The sequence below is a fragment of the Plasmodium yoelii genome (genome assembly GCF_900002385.2).
Source record: "Plasmodium yoelii strain 17X genome assembly, chromosome: 8".
Lineage (NCBI taxonomy): Eukaryota > Apicomplexa > Aconoidasida > Haemosporida > Plasmodiidae > Plasmodium > Plasmodium yoelii.
The window spans coordinates 241,932-265,290 of NC_036180.2; the positions used below are offsets into that span (position 1 = coordinate 241,932).

At 20.6% G+C, this 23,359-nt stretch overlaps 3 protein-coding genes across 3 annotated transcripts; 1 reads left to right on the plus strand and 2 right to left on the minus strand.

Annotated features, from left to right (window-relative positions):
* Positions 1–425: 425 nt before the first annotated feature.
* Positions 426–2,858, plus strand: PY17X_0804800 (uncharacterized protein; the record flags this gene model as incomplete). The annotated part of the gene is made up of 1 exon (XM_724693.2): positions 426–2,858. One exon carries the CDS (start codon positions 426–428, stop codon positions 2,856–2,858), a length of 2,433 nt encoding a protein of 810 aa, XP_729786.2.
* An 810-nt stretch (positions 2,859–3,668) lies between these two features.
* PY17X_0804900 (serine/threonine protein kinase, putative) lies at positions 3,669–7,541 on the minus strand (the record flags this gene model as incomplete). The annotated part of the gene is made up of 1 exon (XM_724692.2): positions 3,669–7,541. The coding sequence occupies one exon, from the start codon at positions 7,539–7,541 to the stop codon at positions 3,669–3,671; it is 3,873 nt and encodes a 1,290-aa protein (XP_729785.2).
* A 1,445-nt stretch (positions 7,542–8,986) lies between these two features.
* Positions 8,987–20,488, minus strand: PY17X_0805000 (E3 ubiquitin-protein ligase, putative; the record flags this gene model as incomplete). The annotated part of the gene is made up of 8 exons (XM_022955645.2): positions 8,987–9,012; positions 9,158–9,294; positions 9,499–9,633; positions 9,773–9,933; positions 10,077–10,198; positions 10,397–10,493; positions 10,700–20,116; positions 20,420–20,488. The coding sequence occupies 8 exons, from the start codon at positions 20,486–20,488 to the stop codon at positions 8,987–8,989; spliced, it is 10,164 nt and encodes a 3,387-aa protein (XP_022811897.2).
* Between the last annotated feature and the right edge of the window lie 2,871 nt (positions 20,489–23,359).

Below are 23,359 nucleotides of genomic sequence, written 5' to 3' on the forward strand. Positions count from 1 at the left end.
ATTTCGTTATTTTATTTTGTTTTTCCTTTTACATATTTCTATATTTTTTTCGTTTTAATATTATTATAATTTTATTTGTAAAATATTTTCCTTTTTGTAACAGCTATGCCGTTCGAATTATATTTTCAAATGGCTGCTATTAACTAAATATGATGAAAAGCTTTTTATTGTTTTTGTTCTAACTTACTGATATTTGATGATATATATTAAATGCAGGACGGGAAAAATAAAAAAAATAAAAATTAAACAAATTAAACAAATTAAACAAATAAACAAATAAACAAATAAACAAATAAATATAACACTAAAATCAGTTAACATTAAATAATAACAAAATCATATAGCACAATAATAAATAACATACTGAAAAGGTATAAAATATAAATATATATCCTATTCTTCTTTTATCTTTGTCTTTCGAAAATATGGAATTGGAGCATTTTAGTATTTGCATAAACAGAGTAGATAGCAAAGATGAAAAAATTTATTACATAATTTTAGTTAACTACAAAGATCTTAAATATGAAGTAAGCCGAAGATACAGTGAATTTGAAAATTTGCATTGTGAATTGATACATTTGGGGTACTCAGCTTTACCAATTTTACCCAAAAAAAAATTAGTGTCTTATAATAATCATGAATATATAAATTATAGAAAAAGAATATTAAATAATTATATCCAAGATTTATTTGTTAGAGCAGATATAAGATGTTGTGCAAAATTTTTAAATTTTATTTTATTTTATGACAAAATAAATTTATCAATAGATATTGTTAAAACCAAATTATTAAATAGTGTAGGTCCCCAAAAATATTCATTGAGTGATTTATATATTAATGAAAAACATAATTTTATAATATGTGTATATGAAGACAAGAGTAATTTTAGTAAATTAGGAAAACTATGGTCAATAATAGAACCTGATATGGTTGGAGAAATAAAAGTGTTTACATATAATAATGATCTTACTTCAACATTTGTTGAAACATATAAAGAACAAACTATATATAAAGCAGGAAATATTATATGGTCAGAAAAAAATAATGAAGTTATAATTTCTGGAGATGATGGAAAAATACATATATATCAAATAAATTTAGAGTTATTAATTTTAACATATATTAAAAGTATTCCTTGTCATAATGATACTATTTTAAAAATGTGTTCAATAAATGATAACTTTTTTTGTACATGTGGATATGATAATGCTTTTAGAATAATCGATTTATGTGAGTATAAAATATTAAGTGGTGGAAGATGTAATAAAAGATTAGATAATGATAAAATAACTACTTGTCATTTATTTCAATATAATAATCTTGTTATTGGTACAAATAATTCCTTATTTTTTATATATAATATGAGTTTTAATCCTCCTATTTATTTAGATACAAAAAAGTTAAAAAATGGATGTAATATTAAGTGTTTTACTAATACTGAAAAATACATATTTATTGGTTATGATAATATAATTGCTTGTTACAATTATCAATATGTTAATGAAGTTAAATCTATAAATAGTGTCGAGATATGTAATGAACAGAAAACGGGGAATGAAAATAAAGGTAATATTGTTATGGAAAATAAACGCAACGATACATATCCTATGAATAATCATAATATAAGTGAACCTAAAAAGATTACAAAACTAGTTATTGACAATAATATGTGTGCACAATATATACCCCCATTATTATACGATAATAATGTTTTATCTTTAAGTGTAAATAAAGATAAAAAAATATTATATGCAGGATATGAAGATGCAATTGTTATTTGGTCAATAACAACTGGATTGATAATTTCTTCATTTCATGCACATTCAAATGGAGTTTACTTTTTAAAATTTATGTACAGTTCAGAATTATTACTATCAGGAGGAAATAGCGGAAATTTAAAAATTTGGAAAAATGACATAGATAATTTTGAAATATGGAAACCACAAAAAAATTATAAAACAAAATATACACAAGAAAATTATCGAGAATATGATAAAAATAAAAAAAATGATAAGTTTGAACAAAATCAATTTCATTTTGATGAAAGTGATAATAATAGTAATTGTGGTTATTGTAGTACCCAAAGCGATTCAAGATCAATTGATAATCTTTTAGAAGAAACAAATAAAAAACATGAATATAATGTATTTGATACATCGAATTATAAAAAAAATTTTGTCAATTATAATGTGTCAACAAAAGAAAATATTATGAAATCATCTCAAAGTAATATTTTTTATGAACAAAATACAAATTCGTTAAATGAATTAACTTCAGATGTTACTAATTTGGATATTTGCGTAATTACGAATAAAAATGAAAAAACAAATTTTAGCAATAGTAGAGATAGTTATGATAAACAAGGATTTACTGACTATTACTATAATAAAGATATAAATAATTCTTCAAAAATGAACAATATAAAATCTATTCCACAAAATGACTCTTCTTCATATAATTATATACCCCCAGAAAATGAAATAAAAAATTATAATATGTATCCAAATCAGTATGACCGTAATAGTATGGAATACGATCATAATAATATGGAATACAATCGTAATAGTATGGAATACAATCGTAATAGTATGGAATATGATCGTAATACTGATCTTCCAACTTTTGACCAAAATATCAATCTTAAAGATAACATCCCACACAACTCTAACCCTACAACAATAAAGAGCTATAATTACAATACTAATGATTCCCCAATTAAAAACAATATACAGTTAAATAACACTGATTCGACTCATCTTATGCCCAATATAAATGAAAATGACGAATCTTATAATTTAAAAAAAAATATAGTTTATGTCAGTGATGATGACGATGATTTAATTTCAGCTTTTAGATAACTTCATTTTATTTTTTTTTTTAGTATGTGTGTTTCATTTTATTGATTTTTTTACACTCTTTTATTTTTTTTTTTTCCCAATTACTATAAGGGAAAATATATATACATACACAAACCCGAATCCAATCGACAATAATGTATGAAATAATACATTTATATATATACGTAATATATACATAAAAAATATTAAGTAAATTAAAGTTTATTTTTTTTCTTTTAAAATGGTGTATATATATATGTTTCTAAATGTTTATACAAAAATTTTATAAATAAATTGTATGAAAAAAATTTACAAAAAAGTCAAATACAAAAAAAATATATATGAATTTCATAACTATATCCAAAGATCGGAAGTATTTAATCTACTAATTTGTAGGAGTGGTATAAACATGAACAAAAAATATACATGATGTAGTATGTGATAAAAATATAAAAAAGGAAAGAATGAAAATTATATTTCTCTTTCCAATTTTAAAAACTTAAAAAAAGGAAATAATGTTATCAATGGCATGCCTAAGTAGGTCCTACACACATATACATAAATGTATGTAAGCGAAATGAGCCAGTGTACATTATATTAAGATAAAATCTGGATAGGAATATTTATGCTCTATAATAAATATTTACATATATTATTTCTCCAGTATATTCGGTAACATTGTACAAAAAAAATAATAATAAAATGAAAGGAATGAAAGAAATGGAAGAAATAACTTCACCGTACCTCTTAACTTTATAATAAGATGCATCAACTACTGCTATATATATATATATATATACATATGATTAATTATGACTATAAAAAAAAAATCTAATTAAATAAAGAGCTTTCCATAATTTGAGACACATTATTATACTGATCACAAACATCAAGGGATAATGTCTTCCTTAATATTTCAACAAGATAAATATTTTTTTGGTTTATCTTAATTTTATCAAAATCGAATTTAATACCCTGTATTTTGGCTATTTCTTTTAAATTATCATCTAATAAGCAACTATCATTACAAAAATATATATTATTATTTATTAAATGCAAATCCATCAATTTTATAAAATAAGTACAATTAACATTGTGAAATAAAAAGGAAAATGGTATAACTATTTCCTTATTTTTATTAATTATTTCATCTTCCCATTTATCTATCGAAATTTCTTCAAATAAATATGGAAAACTTTTAAAAATTATTAAAAAAATAGTTACTCCAACACTATATATATCTGTTTTAATACTATACATCCCCTTTAGGCAATGTGGAGACATATATTCTTTAGTCCCAATTATCAAATCGTTATATATAATTTTGTCTTCATTATTAATAAATGGCTTTTCAATATCTCTTGTATTTGTGGATAAAAAATTATTCTCAATTTTACGTATATAATTATAATCTAGTGATGTACTTTTCTTATTATGTGTTTTATTTTTAATATAATCATAAGAATTTGAAAAATGCCATGAATTAAAATTGTTACATTTTTTATCATTCTCTGTAACTTTATTTGTATATATATTATTTGAGTCTATAGTATTCATATTTGGTTCATTTTTATATAAACATGAATTTTTAATATTTACCGAATCATGATTTTCCATTTTATTTTCATTTTCATGTTTTCCATGATTTGCATAATCTGTAAATGTATTAGAAGTAGCTGCATTATGTTCTTCTTTACAAATATTATTCTGACTTTTTTCTGAAAATTCTGTATTGAGATTATCCGAAATTCCAATTTTGTTTCCAAATATTTGATCAGGGTTATATACATTCATATAATTTTTATCAAATTTGTTATCATAAATGGTATCATTTGTTTCACTAGTATAAATACAATCGGCCTTACAAGGATAAATTTGATCTTTAGCACAAATATATATACTCATATCAAAATCAATAATAACTAACTTTTCAAAATTTTTATCTTTAAACATTAAATTGTCTAATTTAATATCTCGGTGAATAATAAAATTATCATGTAGTGCACTAATTCCACTTAATAATTGAAAAATTATATCTTTAATTTTTTCAAAAGATATATTTTCATTTGATACATAATCGACTAAATCTGTACCTTCACATAATTCCATAATAATAAAAAAATGCGATTGATTTTCTAAAACATCATAAATTTTTATTATATTTTCATTATCAATTTTTTTTATAATTTTGTATATATTTGTATATGTGTTATAACTCATAATAGATAGTTGTTTTTCTTTATTTACACATTTTATAACAACATTTTTATTATTTTTTATATCATAACATTTATATAAAAAATTAATTGTATTATCTTTAATTAATTCTATAAATTTAAAATTATTTTTTATATATTCACATTTTTCCAAACAATCTATAAATATATTAATAGTATTATTTTCATAATTATTTTTGTTTGTATATCGATTATATTCATTATTCAAATTGTTAAAATTATCTTCATTTCCGAATATTTGAGATTTTTCATTTTTTTCAAATTCATTAAATTCGTCCCAATTCAAACTATTAATAGTCTCCTTACAACTTCTTTCGTTTGTTATAACAGAGTTTTGATTATTCCATCCTTTAAAATTTTCTTCAATTTTAGAAACATTTTTTAAATTTATATTAATACTACAAAATTGTTCTCTATCATTTAACGTATTAATAGTTTGTTCACTTTTATTAATTTTATCATTTTCTTTTTTGGGGGTATAAATTTTACTATATGATTTTATTATTTGTTTTACCCGGGTTGTATTATTATCTTTATTTTTTATACATGTATATTTCTTAGTACTTTTTGTTAATAATATTCTTTTACATATTTTATCTTTTCTACTTTTTCCATTTTCAATATAACTATAATTTTTGTTATTATTTTTTCCTGATATATTACAATATTTTCTCTGTTTATATATATATTTGTCCTCTTTTATTTTTTTAATATTACTAATTTGTTCATCCCTTTGAATGCTTAAAGATATATAGGTTGTTTTATGAGTATCTTTTCGATTAACTCGAAAAATGTTTCCAAAAGAAGTCATATTTTCATTAATTTTATCAACATTTTCATCATGTTGTATTTCCAAACCATCTGTCATATAATATATATCGTTAAGTTTTTCCATTTCTTTACAATCTTTCGTTTTTTCCTTATTATATTTTATTTCATTATTCTTCTCTTTTTCTAAAAAAAGATGGGCAAATTTATTACCCTTTAATTTTATAAAACAATTCAAACCACATTTTTTTAAATGAGTTTTTTTGATATTAATTACACCACCATTAATATATAAATAAATTATTCTATCCGAATTAGAATATTCTTTTTTATTATTTCTATAATTATTTATATATAATCTTTCGTTAAATGGTTTATTACATTGAACTTTGCAATTATTTTTATTGATATTTATATCACACTTTTTAATAAAGCTATAATATTCTTTTAGTTTGGTTATATTATAAAAATGTGTATTTTCTATATTTTGTAAATATGTATTACAAATATAAATAACACTTTTTATGTATTTACTTTTTAAAATTTCTTTTTTCATATATTTATTTATATTACTATAATGACTACTAACATTTTTTTCAATCTGTATTTGTCTTCGATTTTTTATTTTTTTAATTTCTAAATTGGTTATTATTTTAATACAATTTTTTAAAAAATTTATGTATAAATAAGCCAATTTATTTTTATTATTGTCTATTCTTGAATTAGTGTAAAAATATTTTTTTGTATGTTCTATTTTACACATTTCACTAATAAATAACATATATAAATTATTAAATGCTGATATAAATTTTGATGACTTTTTAAAATATGAAAAAATATTTTCACCATTAAAATTATGACTCATATGTATATTATTATATGTATCATTTATTTCACTATAATTTATATTTTCAAAAAAAATATTCTTTATATTATTTTTTTTTCTCATTGTCTTTCTTCCTTTTTTTATTCTTATCAAATTATTCATAATATCTTCATTCGAATATTTTTTGATGCAAATTAACGAATTAATTGCTCTTTTACAATAATGTAATGATAAATACAAATTGATAAAACGAGTTAATCGTATTATTTCTTTTTTAATTTTTTTTATTCTATAATAATTTATAAATTTTAAATATTGTCTATCTACAGAATAGTTCCAATGTTTGTTATTTCTTATTCTTCTTAATAAGTTTCGATTGAAATGTGTTTTTTTCCCTTTATTGTTATATACACTAAGAAGTATAGAATTATAATTTTTTTTATGTTTGTCACTATTACATATTTTATCAACATAACCATTAAATATTTCTATTTCTTTCATATTATTCTTATCATTATTATATGTACATGTAGTACTGCTGTTACTATCATCTTTATTTTCATTATTATTGTATTGATATGTTACAGTATTATCATTTTGGTCTCTTGTAATTTGATTCGTATCCATCTTTTGACACGTATCCATGTCTTGATACTTATCTTCGATATCTTCATCTTTTGGTATATTTGTAGTATCGGTGCCTTGATATAATGCACTACAATATGTCCCATTTTCCACATTAATAATATCACATATATCTTCTATATCAGTAGTATCTCTTTCATCTAATATCTTTTGATTATTTATTTTTTTTTTTTTTTTTTTTTTTTTTTTCGTTTTACAAATTTGAAAAAGTAATTGCAAAAAAAACATTGATGCATTTTACAATGAATATTTTTTTTATTTCATAACGTCTATTCGATTCATAAAATGCACAATATAAATTTTCTTCATCATAAATTTATGACTCATTTAGTTGACAAAGCAGATTTTTGAAAATTAAAAATCTAAAACAAATATGTTACACAAAAAAAAATCATAATAATAACAATAGCAACAATAATAATAATAACAAAATCAATGAATGTACCAAAACTAAAATTCGATTATTAATATCGTTTATCAACTATTTTAATCAAACGCGTTTTTATTGCATATGATTAACAAAATATAAAGTTATACGGAAATGTAAATATATAAATAAATAAATATATATATATATACATACATATTATGGTAGGTAGTTATTATGGGTATATAGTCATATAGTATATAGCAACAAAATTAGTTGTATCTTCATATATTGTATTTCGACATTTATAAATAATTTTTAAATATAACAAAATATAATAATTTTAAAATAAAATAGAAATATATAATATACATAACAAAATAATGTGTCTTTTAAAATATTATCACAATTTAGTATTCCTATAAATAAAAAATATAATATATATTATATATTTTTATATTTCTATTTTATTTTTCTATTTTTATTATTTTATTTTTATTTTAAGTGATAATATTTAATTATTAAAAAAATAATATATTATAATCTACGATTTTTTCACCTTTAATATTTTTGTATAAATTACTAATGTAACAAAAATAAGTTGTCTGGAATAACATAAATAAAAATAATTATATGCATATAATATATATATAATATGTAATACACTAAAATATAATAATAACACATGAAAAATATAATATATAATTATAATACATACGTAAAATAAACATAAAATACTATTATTTATTTTTATATATGTACACATATTATTATGGAATTTATTCCCCCCTTATCTATAATTCATAATAACACACACTCTCCTGTTTAATTTATATTTAGGATTATGCACCTAAACTAATGAATAGAATTTACTAAAACATATAATATGTATTATTTTTCGTTCTTTACTGCTATTAAAATAGCTTATTAATAAACTTGAAAATGTATTTTATTATTTTTTTCTTAAAAATATGTAATACTTGTTAAAGATTACACATGTTACATATTATATAAGCATTGTGCATGCAACAATTAAAAATATGTAACACTTTAATTTTATGTGTACATATTAAAGTATTATACATTTTATTTTAAATATCTTTAGATTTTTTCAAAAGTTTTAACGAATTCTAACTATTTTATTTAAAATTTAAATTCTTTAAAAAAAAAAAATAATATGTATAAAAACGAAAAAGCTATTTAAAATGAAATCAAATGTAAAAAAACATAGTTTATTACAGTCTTATAACTAAAATTCCAAACTGTTCATGTTGAAAAAATTAATTTGTATCCTTGTTGTATACAACTATGATAAAGAAAAATTCTTTTGGCCTATCAAAAAAATATCACACACACAATATGAGAATTATATGCACACACGTTTTTATAAACTGTAATAGTTAAATACTTATATATATAATTAAAAAATATAATGCACCATAATATAAAAACTGGAAAATATATATATTTTTTTTACCTTCATTGATGGCATACATTAATCGATTTCGTAATTTTTCTTTGTTTTTGTAGTCTGGAATTTTTAAATAATTTGTACATGTCATAACACTTGGTAAATCATTATTATCTTCTTTCTTAACAACTTTCATTAATGGCCTAAATATATAAAATAAATATAAAACCAATATAAAACCAATATAAAACCAATATAAAATCAATGTAAAACCAATGCAAAACCAATGCAAAATCAATGCAAAATCAATATAAGCTTTAATTTCCAAAACATATACACGAAAAAAAAATAATAAATATCGCCCTTGTATCAATATATATATTATATAAGTATGTATATCTTCTTACTTTAAGGCTGAAAATCCATTATTAGGTAAAGTAGATGTTCCGGTACAAAATTTAAGAAACATTTTCCTTTCATTGCAATCAAATTCGGACAATATCTCGATTAGAGTGATGAATGTAATTGAGTCGTTTGTGTACCTTCATAAAAATAAGTTATACATATATTTGTGTAAGTGTGTTTGCATACATGTCAATAAATATAAATAAAAACAAACGGTACTTTAAAATATATTTGTTTCGATTCTTTCTATTATAATTGTAAATTTGTTATGCTTACCCATGATCAGGTTTGATATAAGTTGATAAATGAGCTTTTGTCCAATATTCATCATTATTAATACTATTTCCAAATAAATATTCACATATTTCTTCTTCGTCAAAAATGTTTGTGCATATTAATGGAGCTATAGTACTAAAACCGAAACGAAACGCCCACACCTATTATAAAAAAGATTAAGTATTTAATATTTCAATTGTTTTATATTCCAACTGTATATACCACTTTAAACTTGCTCTCAATTTATAATATATTTATACACAATAAATAATGATATCAAATAAAATGTTCATAAATTTGTTACCTGAAATTTTATTCCCTCATATAAAGAATATTGAATTGTTTTATTTATAAACAAATCTAAATTTTCATTGGTTACGGATATGTCCGAACCGTTAGGTATTAGTTCAATTGGTGGTGTAGTTCCTGTTATTATTAAGGGGAAAAAGAATGTTATATATATACAAATAAGTTTATCTATGCTTTTTTTTTTACACTAGTAATATATATATGATTAAATATTTTAACAGAATTTCAAATAGTGCAAGTATCAAACATTTTTTGAATGCCTCTCTTAAGCAATTTATAATTATGCACAAAAATTATGTTATATAGTATTATTACCTAATAGTGTAAAATCAAGGTGTAAATCTTCAACATTTTTCCCACTTTTTCTGTATTCTAATAGTTTGTTTATGCTATTCATGTTCACTGCGTCAACCTAAGAAAAACATAAAAAACAAAGTAAAATATGTGCGGTAAAATATGTGCAGTAAAATAAGTGCAGTAAAACGCCACAGCCTTAAATATTTATGCACAGGGCATGGATGGTGATGAAATTGTAAACATCTTTCATTTTTCACTTTTTATCTTTCGTCCTTTTTATTTGTTATTATAAAACGTGCACGTATTTTTTTCGCGCCTTACCGATTGATAGTGATGCAACTTGGACATGTTAACATAGCCTGAGTTATTCATTACAAGATACCAGAATAGTGGATGCAAATTAATATCGACATTTCGATTATCTGTTAATATTTTTGCACATAATTGGCCTAACAATTTGAAATATTTAAATAACCTATTCTCTAACGTATCTTGATCTGTACTTGTACCTTTTCTACTTTTTGAATTTCCCTTTTTATTTATTGTTTCGTTAGTTTTTTTCGGTGTAGATTCTATTTCTTCTTTTTTTCGTTCATTTTCTTTTTCTGAAATATTCGTATTTTTATTGACACTAATATTATATTCCATATCCAAAGGCGTTTTATTATTCATTTCACTAAAAAGCAAATTAATAATATCCTGAGTTTCGGATTTTACCAAATTAAAACCTTTATTTGAATCACTATTTTTTTTTGTAGAACTTTCATTTTTTTTTCCTATTTCTACATTATCTTCCTTCAAGAAATGTTCTTCAAAATCTTTTGTAAATAACTTATATTTTTTAATATTTGAATTTTTACTTTCCTTTTCACCTTTTTCAGTTTGTTTTCTTTTATTGTCATCTATGATATATTCATTTTTTATTTCTTCTTTTATTTTTTTTTCTAGTACTAATTCATCATTCTTGGATTTTTTCATTTTTTCGTTATTTTCAGATATTTCATTAGTTTGGCTATTTTTTATTCCTTTATTATTTAAGTTCTTTTCTTTTTTCTTCTTTTTAAGATTGTTTTTTTTTCCTTCAAACGAAAATTTTATTTTTTCGCCTTTTTCATATTCACTATATTCATCATAATAATCCTCATCATCATATTCGTCAATTTCGTAACCATATTCATCTTCTTCACCAAAACTTTGATCATTCATTTTTTCTTTTACACTAATATTATCTTCCTCATCTACACTTTTATTATTTTCATCTTCATTTTCACCATCATAACTTCTAACTCTTTTCTTTTTATTTATTTCTGTGTTTATATGTTTCTCTTCATATATTTTTGCATTCTCATCTTTTATATCAAAACCATTATTTTTTTTATATGATGATGTTTTATCAGAGATATCAATGGGCTTATTTATATGCTCACTATTAATATTATCATCCACATCATTTATATCATTTTCGGAATAGTTATCTATACAACTATCCTGGTTGGTTGTTCCCTTTTTATCTTTTGGTTTTTCATTAATTGATTCTTGGTTTATTTTTTCTTTTTTATTTATTTTTTTCAAACAATTTTTAATTTGTTCGTCGCCCATAATTTCTTCAACATCATCAACATCATCAATTTCATCCTCTTCTTGGGCATCATTTTTTTTTTTTTTTTTTTTCACTTTTTTTTTAATATCACTTTCTACATTATCATTGTTAATATCTGTAATGGAACTATTTTTAACTTTACTACTTCCGCTTTTTTTTCCACTTTTTTTATTCTTTTTATTCTTCGATTTTTTATCTAAAATTCCGATTTTTGATATATCGTCATAAATATCTAAATTTCTATTATTCTTATTAAATATATTTGAATTCATAGAATATAAAAAGTGATTTATGAAACTGTTAACTGAATGATAGCTATTTGTATTTAGCCCATCACTAATATCATTAATTCTTTTATTAATAGAAGAAGAGTTATATGTATTATGATTATTAGAAACAAATGATCGATGATTATTAAAATTGTGTAGATTTCCAGAAAAAGCTGCTCCTAAATCAGTAGCACTATTATTTGTCATATTTGTAAGTTCAGAATGTTTAGGCTTTTTTAATAAATTGAAATCAAAATTATTCAAATCTATTTTATAAGATATAGGGAAAAGATAATTATTTTCAATTTTAAACAATTTCAATTTCTCTTTTTTTAACTCTTCAATAACTTCATTATAAAATTCTAACGAAGGACCTAACCCTGTTCCCTCTTCATTAAAAAATTCTATATCCAAATATGATGGAGTAATATAATTTGAATTAATATAATGTATATGATTAAATATTCGGAAAGAAGAATCTATGATTTTATTTCTATGTAATTTAATTTTAGTTCGAGGTAATGATAAAGTAGTATTATCTTGTAAAAAATTAAATATTTTTTTTTTTTCAGAATTATATGTATAATTTGCACACACTGATAATAAATGTTCTTCCATTAATGCACCATTTTTAGTAGTTACTTTTTCATTAAACTTATCAACTAATTCTTTTATTCTTTGTTTATAATTGTATAAACCTCTATAATTTCCAAAATATGCTATTTCAAAAAAAAAAGATCGAATATCAATATTTATTACAAAATTAAATAAATAAAATATTTTGTATATCCATGATGGTAATTTTTCACTAAACATAAATAATGGATTATTCAAATAATACATTATTTTATTATTTAAACTATTTAATATAAACTCTTTTTTTTCTATTTCATTTATTTCGAGTAATAATTTGTTTGGTTCTTCAAAATTTTTTTCTTTATTATTTTTGCATAAATAAACACATTTCACAAAATTCATTTCATCTTTTGTAATATCATTTAATAATTTCATTGATTCAATTTTATTTTCATCTAAAATCAATTTATCTTCGACTTCATTATTCATATAAAAGTTAAAAAGTGGTTGGGTATTGGAAATTTTAAAATGCTTAAAAAGTAAAAATAATATTTTATATAACAAAAAGTTGTACATATTTTCAATAAATATATCTCTATCCATTTTTTTTTCTTTTTTATTATTACATAAACAATTTTTAACATTGTTTGAATTGAAACATCTTTGATCATACTCCCATTCTGTATCATTTTCTCTTTTCATCATTATTCCTTTTTTAATAATTTCACTATACATAGGCATATAATTAAATAGCATATAAAATTCGTCTTCTTCTTCAAAAGCTGGTTTAGTCATATTTTCATATTGAAGTAAAGGATCTTGATGTGTTTCCTTATTCTCTTTTTTTTTTTTTTTTTCATAATATTTCTTATACAAATTATTTTCCCACATTCTTCCCATTTCAATATTTTCAATAGTACTTCTTTTATTATCATTTTTATTTTTTTCATTATTTAAAACAACATTGAAATTGTGATAATGTGTACTAAGCATTATATCTTTATTAATATAATGATTATCTAAAAGAATAAGTTCTATTACTTTTGTCATTTCGTTTTTAAGATATGTAGATAAATAGATTGAATCATTTTCTACATAATTATTTTCTAATAAGTCAAAATCCATTTGGTTATTTATATAACAATTTTTTAAATGGTCAAGTAAAAATGATGATGTTTTTTTTTCATTTTCTATTTTTTCACTTCCCAATTCGTTATAATATTCTTTTCCACTTACATGTTTTAAAGATCTAGAATCATAAGCATCTTTAATTGTTCCCATTTCGTGATATAAATTTTTGTTTTTTTCATAAGCTTCTTTTTGTGCTTTTGTTTTTAAAATAGTAAAGAAATTATTTACCATAACATTTTCTGTATCTCCACTTGTTTTAACATCAATATCGTTTAACTTTGTATGACTCGTATCAATATGTTCATCAACATTAGTATGCAAATGTTTAACTAAATCAAAAGATATATTATAATAATTATATTTTTGATTTATAATTTTACAAGAAAATGGTGTATTTATGCTACTCTTAATTTTTTTATAAGTACTTGGGCTGACATAGGAATATATATCATTTTTGTAAAATGTGTTATGCTCACTTTTTTGTATATTTTCATCAATATTGTCATAATTATTATCTCTTTTTTTTTTGCTTTTTTTTTTTGTAATAATATTTAAGTCATTATTTATGTTCATAAGTTCATCATCATCATAATCATCAAATAAAGCTTGTTCATATGTTTGTTCAGAATGTTTTCGTTTTTTAATAATTTTGTAATTTATAATGTGCATATTGTTATTATTTTTATTATTGGCTATACTAATGGTACTATAAATACCCTGATTATTATTATTGTTCCATAAATATTTAATATTATTTTTAATATAATTATAATTAGTTATACAATGTTCTACTACATCATTATAAACATAAAAGTTTTCAAAATTACAATATATATTTTCTTCATTAATATATGATTCATTTTTATTTAAATAATATAAATCACTTAATTTTACTAAGTATTCAGAAATACATGAATCTTTATGCACATTTATTCCATTAATTGATAGAACAATAAAATCGTCATTTTTTCCATAATATTTTGAATTATAATTTTTATTATTTTTATTAACATTTTTTCTTATATAATTTTCAACTTTATTAAATGATTCAAATATGTTAAAAGATCCTTGTAAATTTTTAGATTTATCAAAATCATTTTTGGAAAAATATAAAAATCTATTTGTTATATCTTTTGAATATGTCATTTTGTTAATCTTTAAATCTTTTGAATTTTTTTGTGATAAATTTACACTTTTATTATTTTTATCATCTTTTTCTTTATTTTTATATGACAAGTTACAACTATTATTTTCTTCTTCACCTTCCACTTTTGTACAATCATAAGCTACATTATTTACATTTTTACTAAAATCTTCATATATTCTATTATTTGAAAATTCGTCAGTATTATCATGTACCATTGATAGTTGTATACCCTTATTCAAAGAATTAAAAATTGCCACATTATCAACATATAATCCATTTCTTCTTAAATGGATTGGGAAATGACAATTGTAATTATTATACATGCATTTTCCTTTTTTGTCATTATATTTTGTATTTATATTATTACTATTGATATTATTATTTTTGGCTAAGGCATCATAAAATGAACCCTTAGAAACATAATAAACATTATTGTAATTTTTTTTATTTAAGTAGCTATATACATTATTATTATTATTATCATCATTTTTGACATTATTCATATCTTTTTCGTCAATAAAATTGTTTCCCTTTGATTTTTTTTTATCTTTAATAGGAAAACTATTATGACGTGCATTTGTTGAACTAACATCCTTTTCGATTTCGTTTTTTCTATTAATTTCGATTTCTTTATTTGACTCTTTTAAATTATAAAATGTTGAAGGTTCATTTTCTTCGGTTTTTTTTTGTTTTTTTTTTTCTTCATCAATTTCTTCGATAAATATAGAAGTATCTAGTTTCTTTTCATTAATATTAGTACCTAACTCATCATCTTCTATTTGTTTATTTGCTTCACTATTATCCACAGCTTCATCGAAATTTGGATCCTCTTTATTATTTTTCTTTTTTTGTTTCAAACCTTTTGACAAATTATTATCACTAACTTTTCTGTTTTTTGAACCCAACATATTATTACCACAATAGTTATCATGATGCAACGATGGGAAATCATCAGAATTTGACGACCATATCGCTTTATTATTATTGTTACTATTATTTTTATTATTAATATTTGTATATAACTCATTTATATTTGTGTGCAGGCAATTATTTGCACTATTTAAATTTTCCTGGAAAAAATGCATAGGCAAGTTATCAAACATATTTAAACAATCTTTTGTTAATTTAATCAAATTGGAAAAATGATAAAAAGATACATTATTTGTAATTAAATTATAATGATAAACATCAAAAATTTTTAAAACTGAGGATTTTAAATTATTAAATTCGGATTTGTTCATTTCTTCAATGTTTTTTACAATTCCTAAAATATTATATAGCTTTTTAATGCTATTTAAAAATAATCCATGTACTATATCCTCTTTTTTTTCATTGTTAATAAACAATAATGCATATAAAAATATATACAATCTTAAATTTCTATCTATATTTTTTAATAATTTCAAGATTTTCTTTTTCTGTTTTTCCTTATATATAAATTCTTCATTGCTAATAATAGTATTATTTTTTAAAACATATTTTCCATTCCTTTCTTGCCAATTGTCTACATTTTGTGTATACTTTTTCCTTGTATTGCCATAAAACAACTTTTGAAATAAAAAAAAATATAATCTTTTTGCAATATTGTATTTATAAAAATAAATTGATCCATCTTCACGCATATAATATAAATTACAAAACAAATTTATTAAATAATAGTAAGATAAAACAACATTATTATAACAGCTTATTTCATCAATAATTAAATCTTTTAAAAATATGTTTGACCCATCATTATTTTTGCATTTTTTTACATTCTCATAACATAAAAATATTGTTCCAAATTCTAAATTAACATTTTTAGATTCTCTTTCGTAATTAAAAAATAATAATTTTCCATTTTTAGTCGTTGTATCAACATCATTTTGTTCGAGATTATTACATAAAATTTTATGGGGAATTAAATAGCTATTATTATTTATTATATTTTTGCCTGAACAATCAGAATTATATAAATCATAAAAATACAAAAATATAATGTTATAAATTTGTTTATTACTATTGCATAAAATGTTGCTGTTTTGGGTACCTATTTCTTTTTTCTTTTTTAGTAATATATTTTTTATAATATTTATTAGTACATGTAAAAAAACAATTTTATTATCGTTAAAAGTGAAATTTGTTATATCACTTTCTTGAATGTTGATATTTTTATATATTTTATTATTCATAGTAAAATTAATATATGACTCATCAGTTGTAGTTTCATTTTTTATATTTAATTTTTCTTTCAATTCTTTATATATTAAATTAGTTGATATTAGATTTACAAACGACTCTACAATTTTGCATATAATAATACCACTAATAACTGATGTGTCAGATAAATTATTTAAAATACAAAATCTTATAAAAGAATATAACTCTGTATTATAACTAAATATATAATTTAAGCATTGAACAAATTCTGGATCGTTAAAGGATGTAAATGATATTTTATAAAGAGAAATAAATAGCGATAATAATATGGATGTACATAAATATTTTGTATCATAATGTAATGTTTCTTCAAATATGGTATATATATTTGGTATAATTATTTTTATAACTGTCATTAAATATTTCAAATTATTTTTATAAAAATCAAGTTTTTCTTTTTTAACATCCACTGGAAAATTCAAAGATGCACACTTAGTTGAACAAAATTCCCCATTACTAAAAATATCATTTTCTTGTATGCTAACTTTTAATGATTCTTCTTTATTTTTTTTTCCTAACAAATGTTCTGTTTCATATTTATGTATTAAAGATCCATCAATTTTACATATTGGAAGAAAAGAATATAAAGTAAATAAAATATAAATAATCAATATATTATTGTTTTTAAATTTTTTATTATCAAATAATTCATTAAATTTTTCTAAAAAATCGCTATTACAAAAATCTTTTAATATATTATTACTATAATTAACTAGTATAGATATGATATAAAATGTTTCAATAAAGGCATATAAATTATCCTCTATTTTACATTCTATTAATAATTTGACAATATTATCTCTAATATTCGTATTATATACGCTTTCTATTTCTGCACATAATTTATTATTTATATTTTCATTATTATTTAAATGAATTATATTTTGTAAAAGATTATTTTGATTGTTAATGTAATTTGTTTTGTTTTTTTCTTCACCCTTTACTTCGACATGTGATTCATTGGCTACATTAGTAGATTCATTAACATTTTTTAAAAGTGTTGGGAATAATTTTTTATTATCTTGTTCGTTTTTATTTATACCTTTATCATTTTCATCTAAATTATATACATCCTCCTTTTCTTTTTTTTTTTTCGTTTTTTTTCTTTTTTCGTTTTTATTTTGACAACAGCTGGAATTTGAATCTATATCATTAACATTATCTTCTTTTGCAGATTCTTTATCAATCTTCTCTTTTTTATTAAATATATTTTTTTTTTTCTTCTTTTTCTTATCACACCCGTGATCGTCATCCATATCATTTTCGGAACATTTTGATTTTTTGTTTTTACTAATTGAACTAGCTATTTTTTTTTGTGAATTTTTCTTTTTCTTACTTTTGCTATTACTACTAATATCACTGGATATATCAATACTTTTATTTTCATCATCTGATATTTCTATAACATTATAACTTTTATCATTTTCTTCTTTAGTGTGCATATTTTTCATTGTAGTTTTATCTTCGTTGTCATTTGAATCATTACATCCTTGTTTTTTTTTTTTTTTTTTCTTTTTTGTTTTTTTTTTTTTTTCCATTAATTTGCTTAAGTAAGATGATACTTCATTTGTGCTCTTATTTTTACTTTTTCGAGAATTAGAAATTCTATCTTCACCTAATAATAATAAATTGGCTCTTCTTCTAATTTTATTATCATTATCTAATTGTATAGTAATTATTTTATCAAGTAATGATCTCCATAAAGTACATATAATATTTAATATATGAATATAATTGAAGTGAAAAAAATTGACATATGTATTACAATAAGGCATGATATATTTTTTAATATGTTTATATTTCTTAATATTATTAATCATCTGAATAATGCAAAAAAATATTTTTTTCTGAATATTTACATTATAAAAATCTATATGCATTAACATATATTTAATACTTTTTTTTTTCAATATAAGCATAGGATCTTTTTCTACTAGCTTCTCAAAAATTTTTAATATTACTTCAGCAACATCAATATATTCTATATCATTTAATTTTTTATTTAATATATTTACACAATCTCTATTATTAATTACATATTTTATTGAATTAGGGTATATATCTAAAATAGTATATATACAACATGTAGCAGTATATATCATATTAATATATTTTACATCGATTGCACATGCCTCATCCATAAACATTTTCTCATTATCAAATTCATTACTGCATTCGCTTGTAATGCTTGAACAATTATTTGAACTTTCAAATTCTGAATCAAATTCACTACTATATTTATTTTTATTATGTTCGTTACTCTCTTCTTCATCATTTTCTTCATCATCATCATCATCATCTTCTTCTTCTTCTTCTTCACTTATTTTATCTTTTCCTTTCTCTTCCTTCTTGTCTGCTTTATCTATTTTTTCTTCTTTATTCATGTTCAAATTTTCTAATAATTTTTTATTTCCCTTTTTATTATTATCACTATTGTTATTTTCATCATCACCTTTTCCCTTATTATTTTTTTTTTTCCCTCGAGCTTTCTCATTGTTATTGTCACTATAATCAAAATCATCCATATCATCAAAACTTGTAGCATAAACACCTATATGCTCTTGTATTATTTTGAAGAAATTATTTAACCCATTTCCTACTACATCATTTATTTTATCATTATTTGATTTTTTATCATTTCCCCATCCTTTAGATGTTTTTTTATTTCCACTATTTTTGTATGAATCATCATACGTTGCATGGGGTTTATTAATTACATGAATTAACACGTTAATATATTCTTCCAAATGTGAATTACTTATTCCTCCATCCACAGATAAGTTTAGCTGTTCATAAAAATCGTTCAGCGCAGCTAGCTATAAAAGGGCAAAGAAGGAAACAAATATGAACATGTGTATAAGCTTATATATGTAACATATATACAACACTCCAAAAAAACGATAAATCATATATAGATCTAATTTTTGTTTGTTTTAAAACATCATGTGTGTACAAAAATTATAGTAATAACAAGAATAGAGCATATAAGAAAAATTTAATTTTTCTTAAAAATACAAAACAAAAGAAAACAAAACAAACTATTTTACAGAAATATAAACACAAGCATATGTATATGTATATGTATAAAATTCAGAAAGCTAATATAGCAATAGGCCTACCTTCTCGGATTCGTTTCCATGTTTTATAGTATTTATTATATATGAATATTGTGAGTTCTCAAAAATCATATATTTTTTCATTATGATTATTTAAATCATATTATATATATCATATTATATTTCAAGGTAAAATCCTATTAATAAATATATATGTAATATAAATATATGATAAAAATAACTAATAATAAGAATTAAAATAAATAAAATAATATATACAAAAATATCTTTAAAAAAAAAATATTATACATGCAATGCAAAAAATATAAATAAAAATAAACGTGATATGAAATCAAAAAACACGAAAAAAAAAATGCAAAAAAAAATATTGCGATATAAAAAAGTCTTGCATAACATATATAAATAAATATTTTATCGTAAAAACAAAAATATATATGTACAATTAAAAATTATAATATTTTGATTCTACATTTGAAAATTATATTAATGTTAATTACCTTTTATGTGTATTTTTTTTGTACTGCTATTGTTATTATTACCATTATTTATAAGCCGATCAAGCATATCATATAACAATTTTATATATAAGGAAAAAAGGGGAATTATATATATTATTTCATAATACGTAAAAAGTTAATAATTAATTAAATAAATAAATACATATATATATATATATATTTATTTATTTACATATATATGCAAGATTCAGTAATGGCTGAAGTGTAGAAATAAATCTCCTACAAAAAATTGATATATTGATCATTATTTTTAAACAAAGGGAAAATGGAGATTATAAGAGAAAGCTTTTATTCTTTAATTTTTATGTTATAAAACAACTTCACATATTTATAAATATTATACGTGCATATAATGTATATATAACATATATTCTTAATAACAAAAAATGATGAAAGTAGGATAAAATATAAATTTACAAGTTGTTCTTTTTTTCACCCACACTATACCCTTTCTGTTTTATCATATTTCTTTTAGCTTTTTTTTTTGTGTAATTTTTATGTAATAGCTTAGATTGATTTTTTTTTTTAAAGGAACATAAATATGCAACAAAAATGCGTGTAGCATTTATTATAAATAATTTATATGCGTATATATTTGTGCATATATATACTTGGAAAATTTTATGACCAACTTATATATAAAATATACACCGTTCCTATAAGGTATAAATCTGAAATATTATACAATAAAAAAAAAAAACAGTGAAATAAACTATATATGAAATATTCATATATATGTATTGCGCGTATTTTGCATAAACCTTATGTATATATATGCGTATGTGCACACACCTATAACTGTTCTATAAAAATACTTTAATAAAAACAATTTGTTTCAAAAAATATAAAATGATAAATGTGCCAATTTAATAAACAATATATATATAAACCTTTCAAATAGGCATAAATATTTAAGTCTATATAAGGACCAATATCATTGTTTCGATAAATATTCCATATTTTGTGTTTTTTATTTTATATATTGTTATAAAATCAATTAACAGTTTTTTTTGGTGATACATACTATAAATAATCTTAGTGGCATTATTATTTTTTTTTAAATATGCTTTTATTTACCAGCTTAATATGTATACACATAACAAAAACATATTTAAGTTTTACGATAATATGTGATATTTAATAAATATTATCATCTCAATACTTATTTTTATATTTAACTCTTTGAACATATTTTAAAATATATTAAATTAGATTAATTCTTAAGCAATGAAAGATTTTCATTTTCTATTTTTAATCGATTAAAATATATGTAGATATATATGTGTGCATATATACACATAATATTTTCCCATACATTTTACAAACAATTATACACTTATATATATAAGTAATTTTGTCTACCATCCTTAAAAACAGTTGTATATACATAAATTATTATTTTATGCAATTAAGATAAAAATGTTTCATAAAATGTTTCATAAAATGTTTCATAAAATGTTTCATAAAATGTTTCATAAAATGTTTAATAAAATGTTTCATAAAATGTTTAATAAAAATGCTTAATACCTATATATATACCTTTTTAAGAATACCAATGATGAATATTAACTTGGTATGTATTTTCTATTTAAGGGGAAAAGCTAATTGTTACTCTTTAAAAATTAATGTTATATTTTATAAATAAACAAAATGAATTATATTAAAATTAGGCAATTATAAAAGTATATACAATTTCGTTTTTTTTTTTTGGGGGTATTAATATTAACTTATATATGCGTGAATAAATATCGTATAATTTATATTACATATATCAAACTTGTTATTATGTATGTTAAGGATAAACTGATAATCAATAAATTGTAATAAAAAGGGAAATCGAACTAATTAAGAATAAAGTTTTATATTTCTCCAAAAGATTTGTTTTACAAAGCAAATGAAATAGGATACCCTCTAAGTAGGTACATATACATGCTGTGGGCGTCTTATTTTTTAAAATAACAATATTTAGTTTAATTCATTTTTTATACAACTTAATATTATGTAGATAGTTGCTATGCCATATTGAAAGATTGTTTTTTTTATATTTTTTATAAATGTATATGGATAAAAAAAATAAATTTTATAAATAAGGTATAAATGATAATATTTATGTATATATTTTATTAATACTATGGAATGATAATATTCTCAATAAAAAAGAATTATATATCAATAAGCTTTTCAATTTTAATTTGTTTATTTTTTTGTATTACATTTTACTAATGTTATTTAATGATATATCTCTTAAAATTTTTAATTCATTACATTTTATTTATTGTTATTTTAATTTTTTTTACATACCCACAATGAACCGTGAAAAAAAAAAAAAAAAAAAAAAAAAAAAAATATAATTAAAAACAAATGTGTTACAAAACATATATAAATAAAATGAACATAATTAAAATAAAAATTGTCATAAATAAAAAAATATATATAATAAAATACATATTATTAAAACTACAAA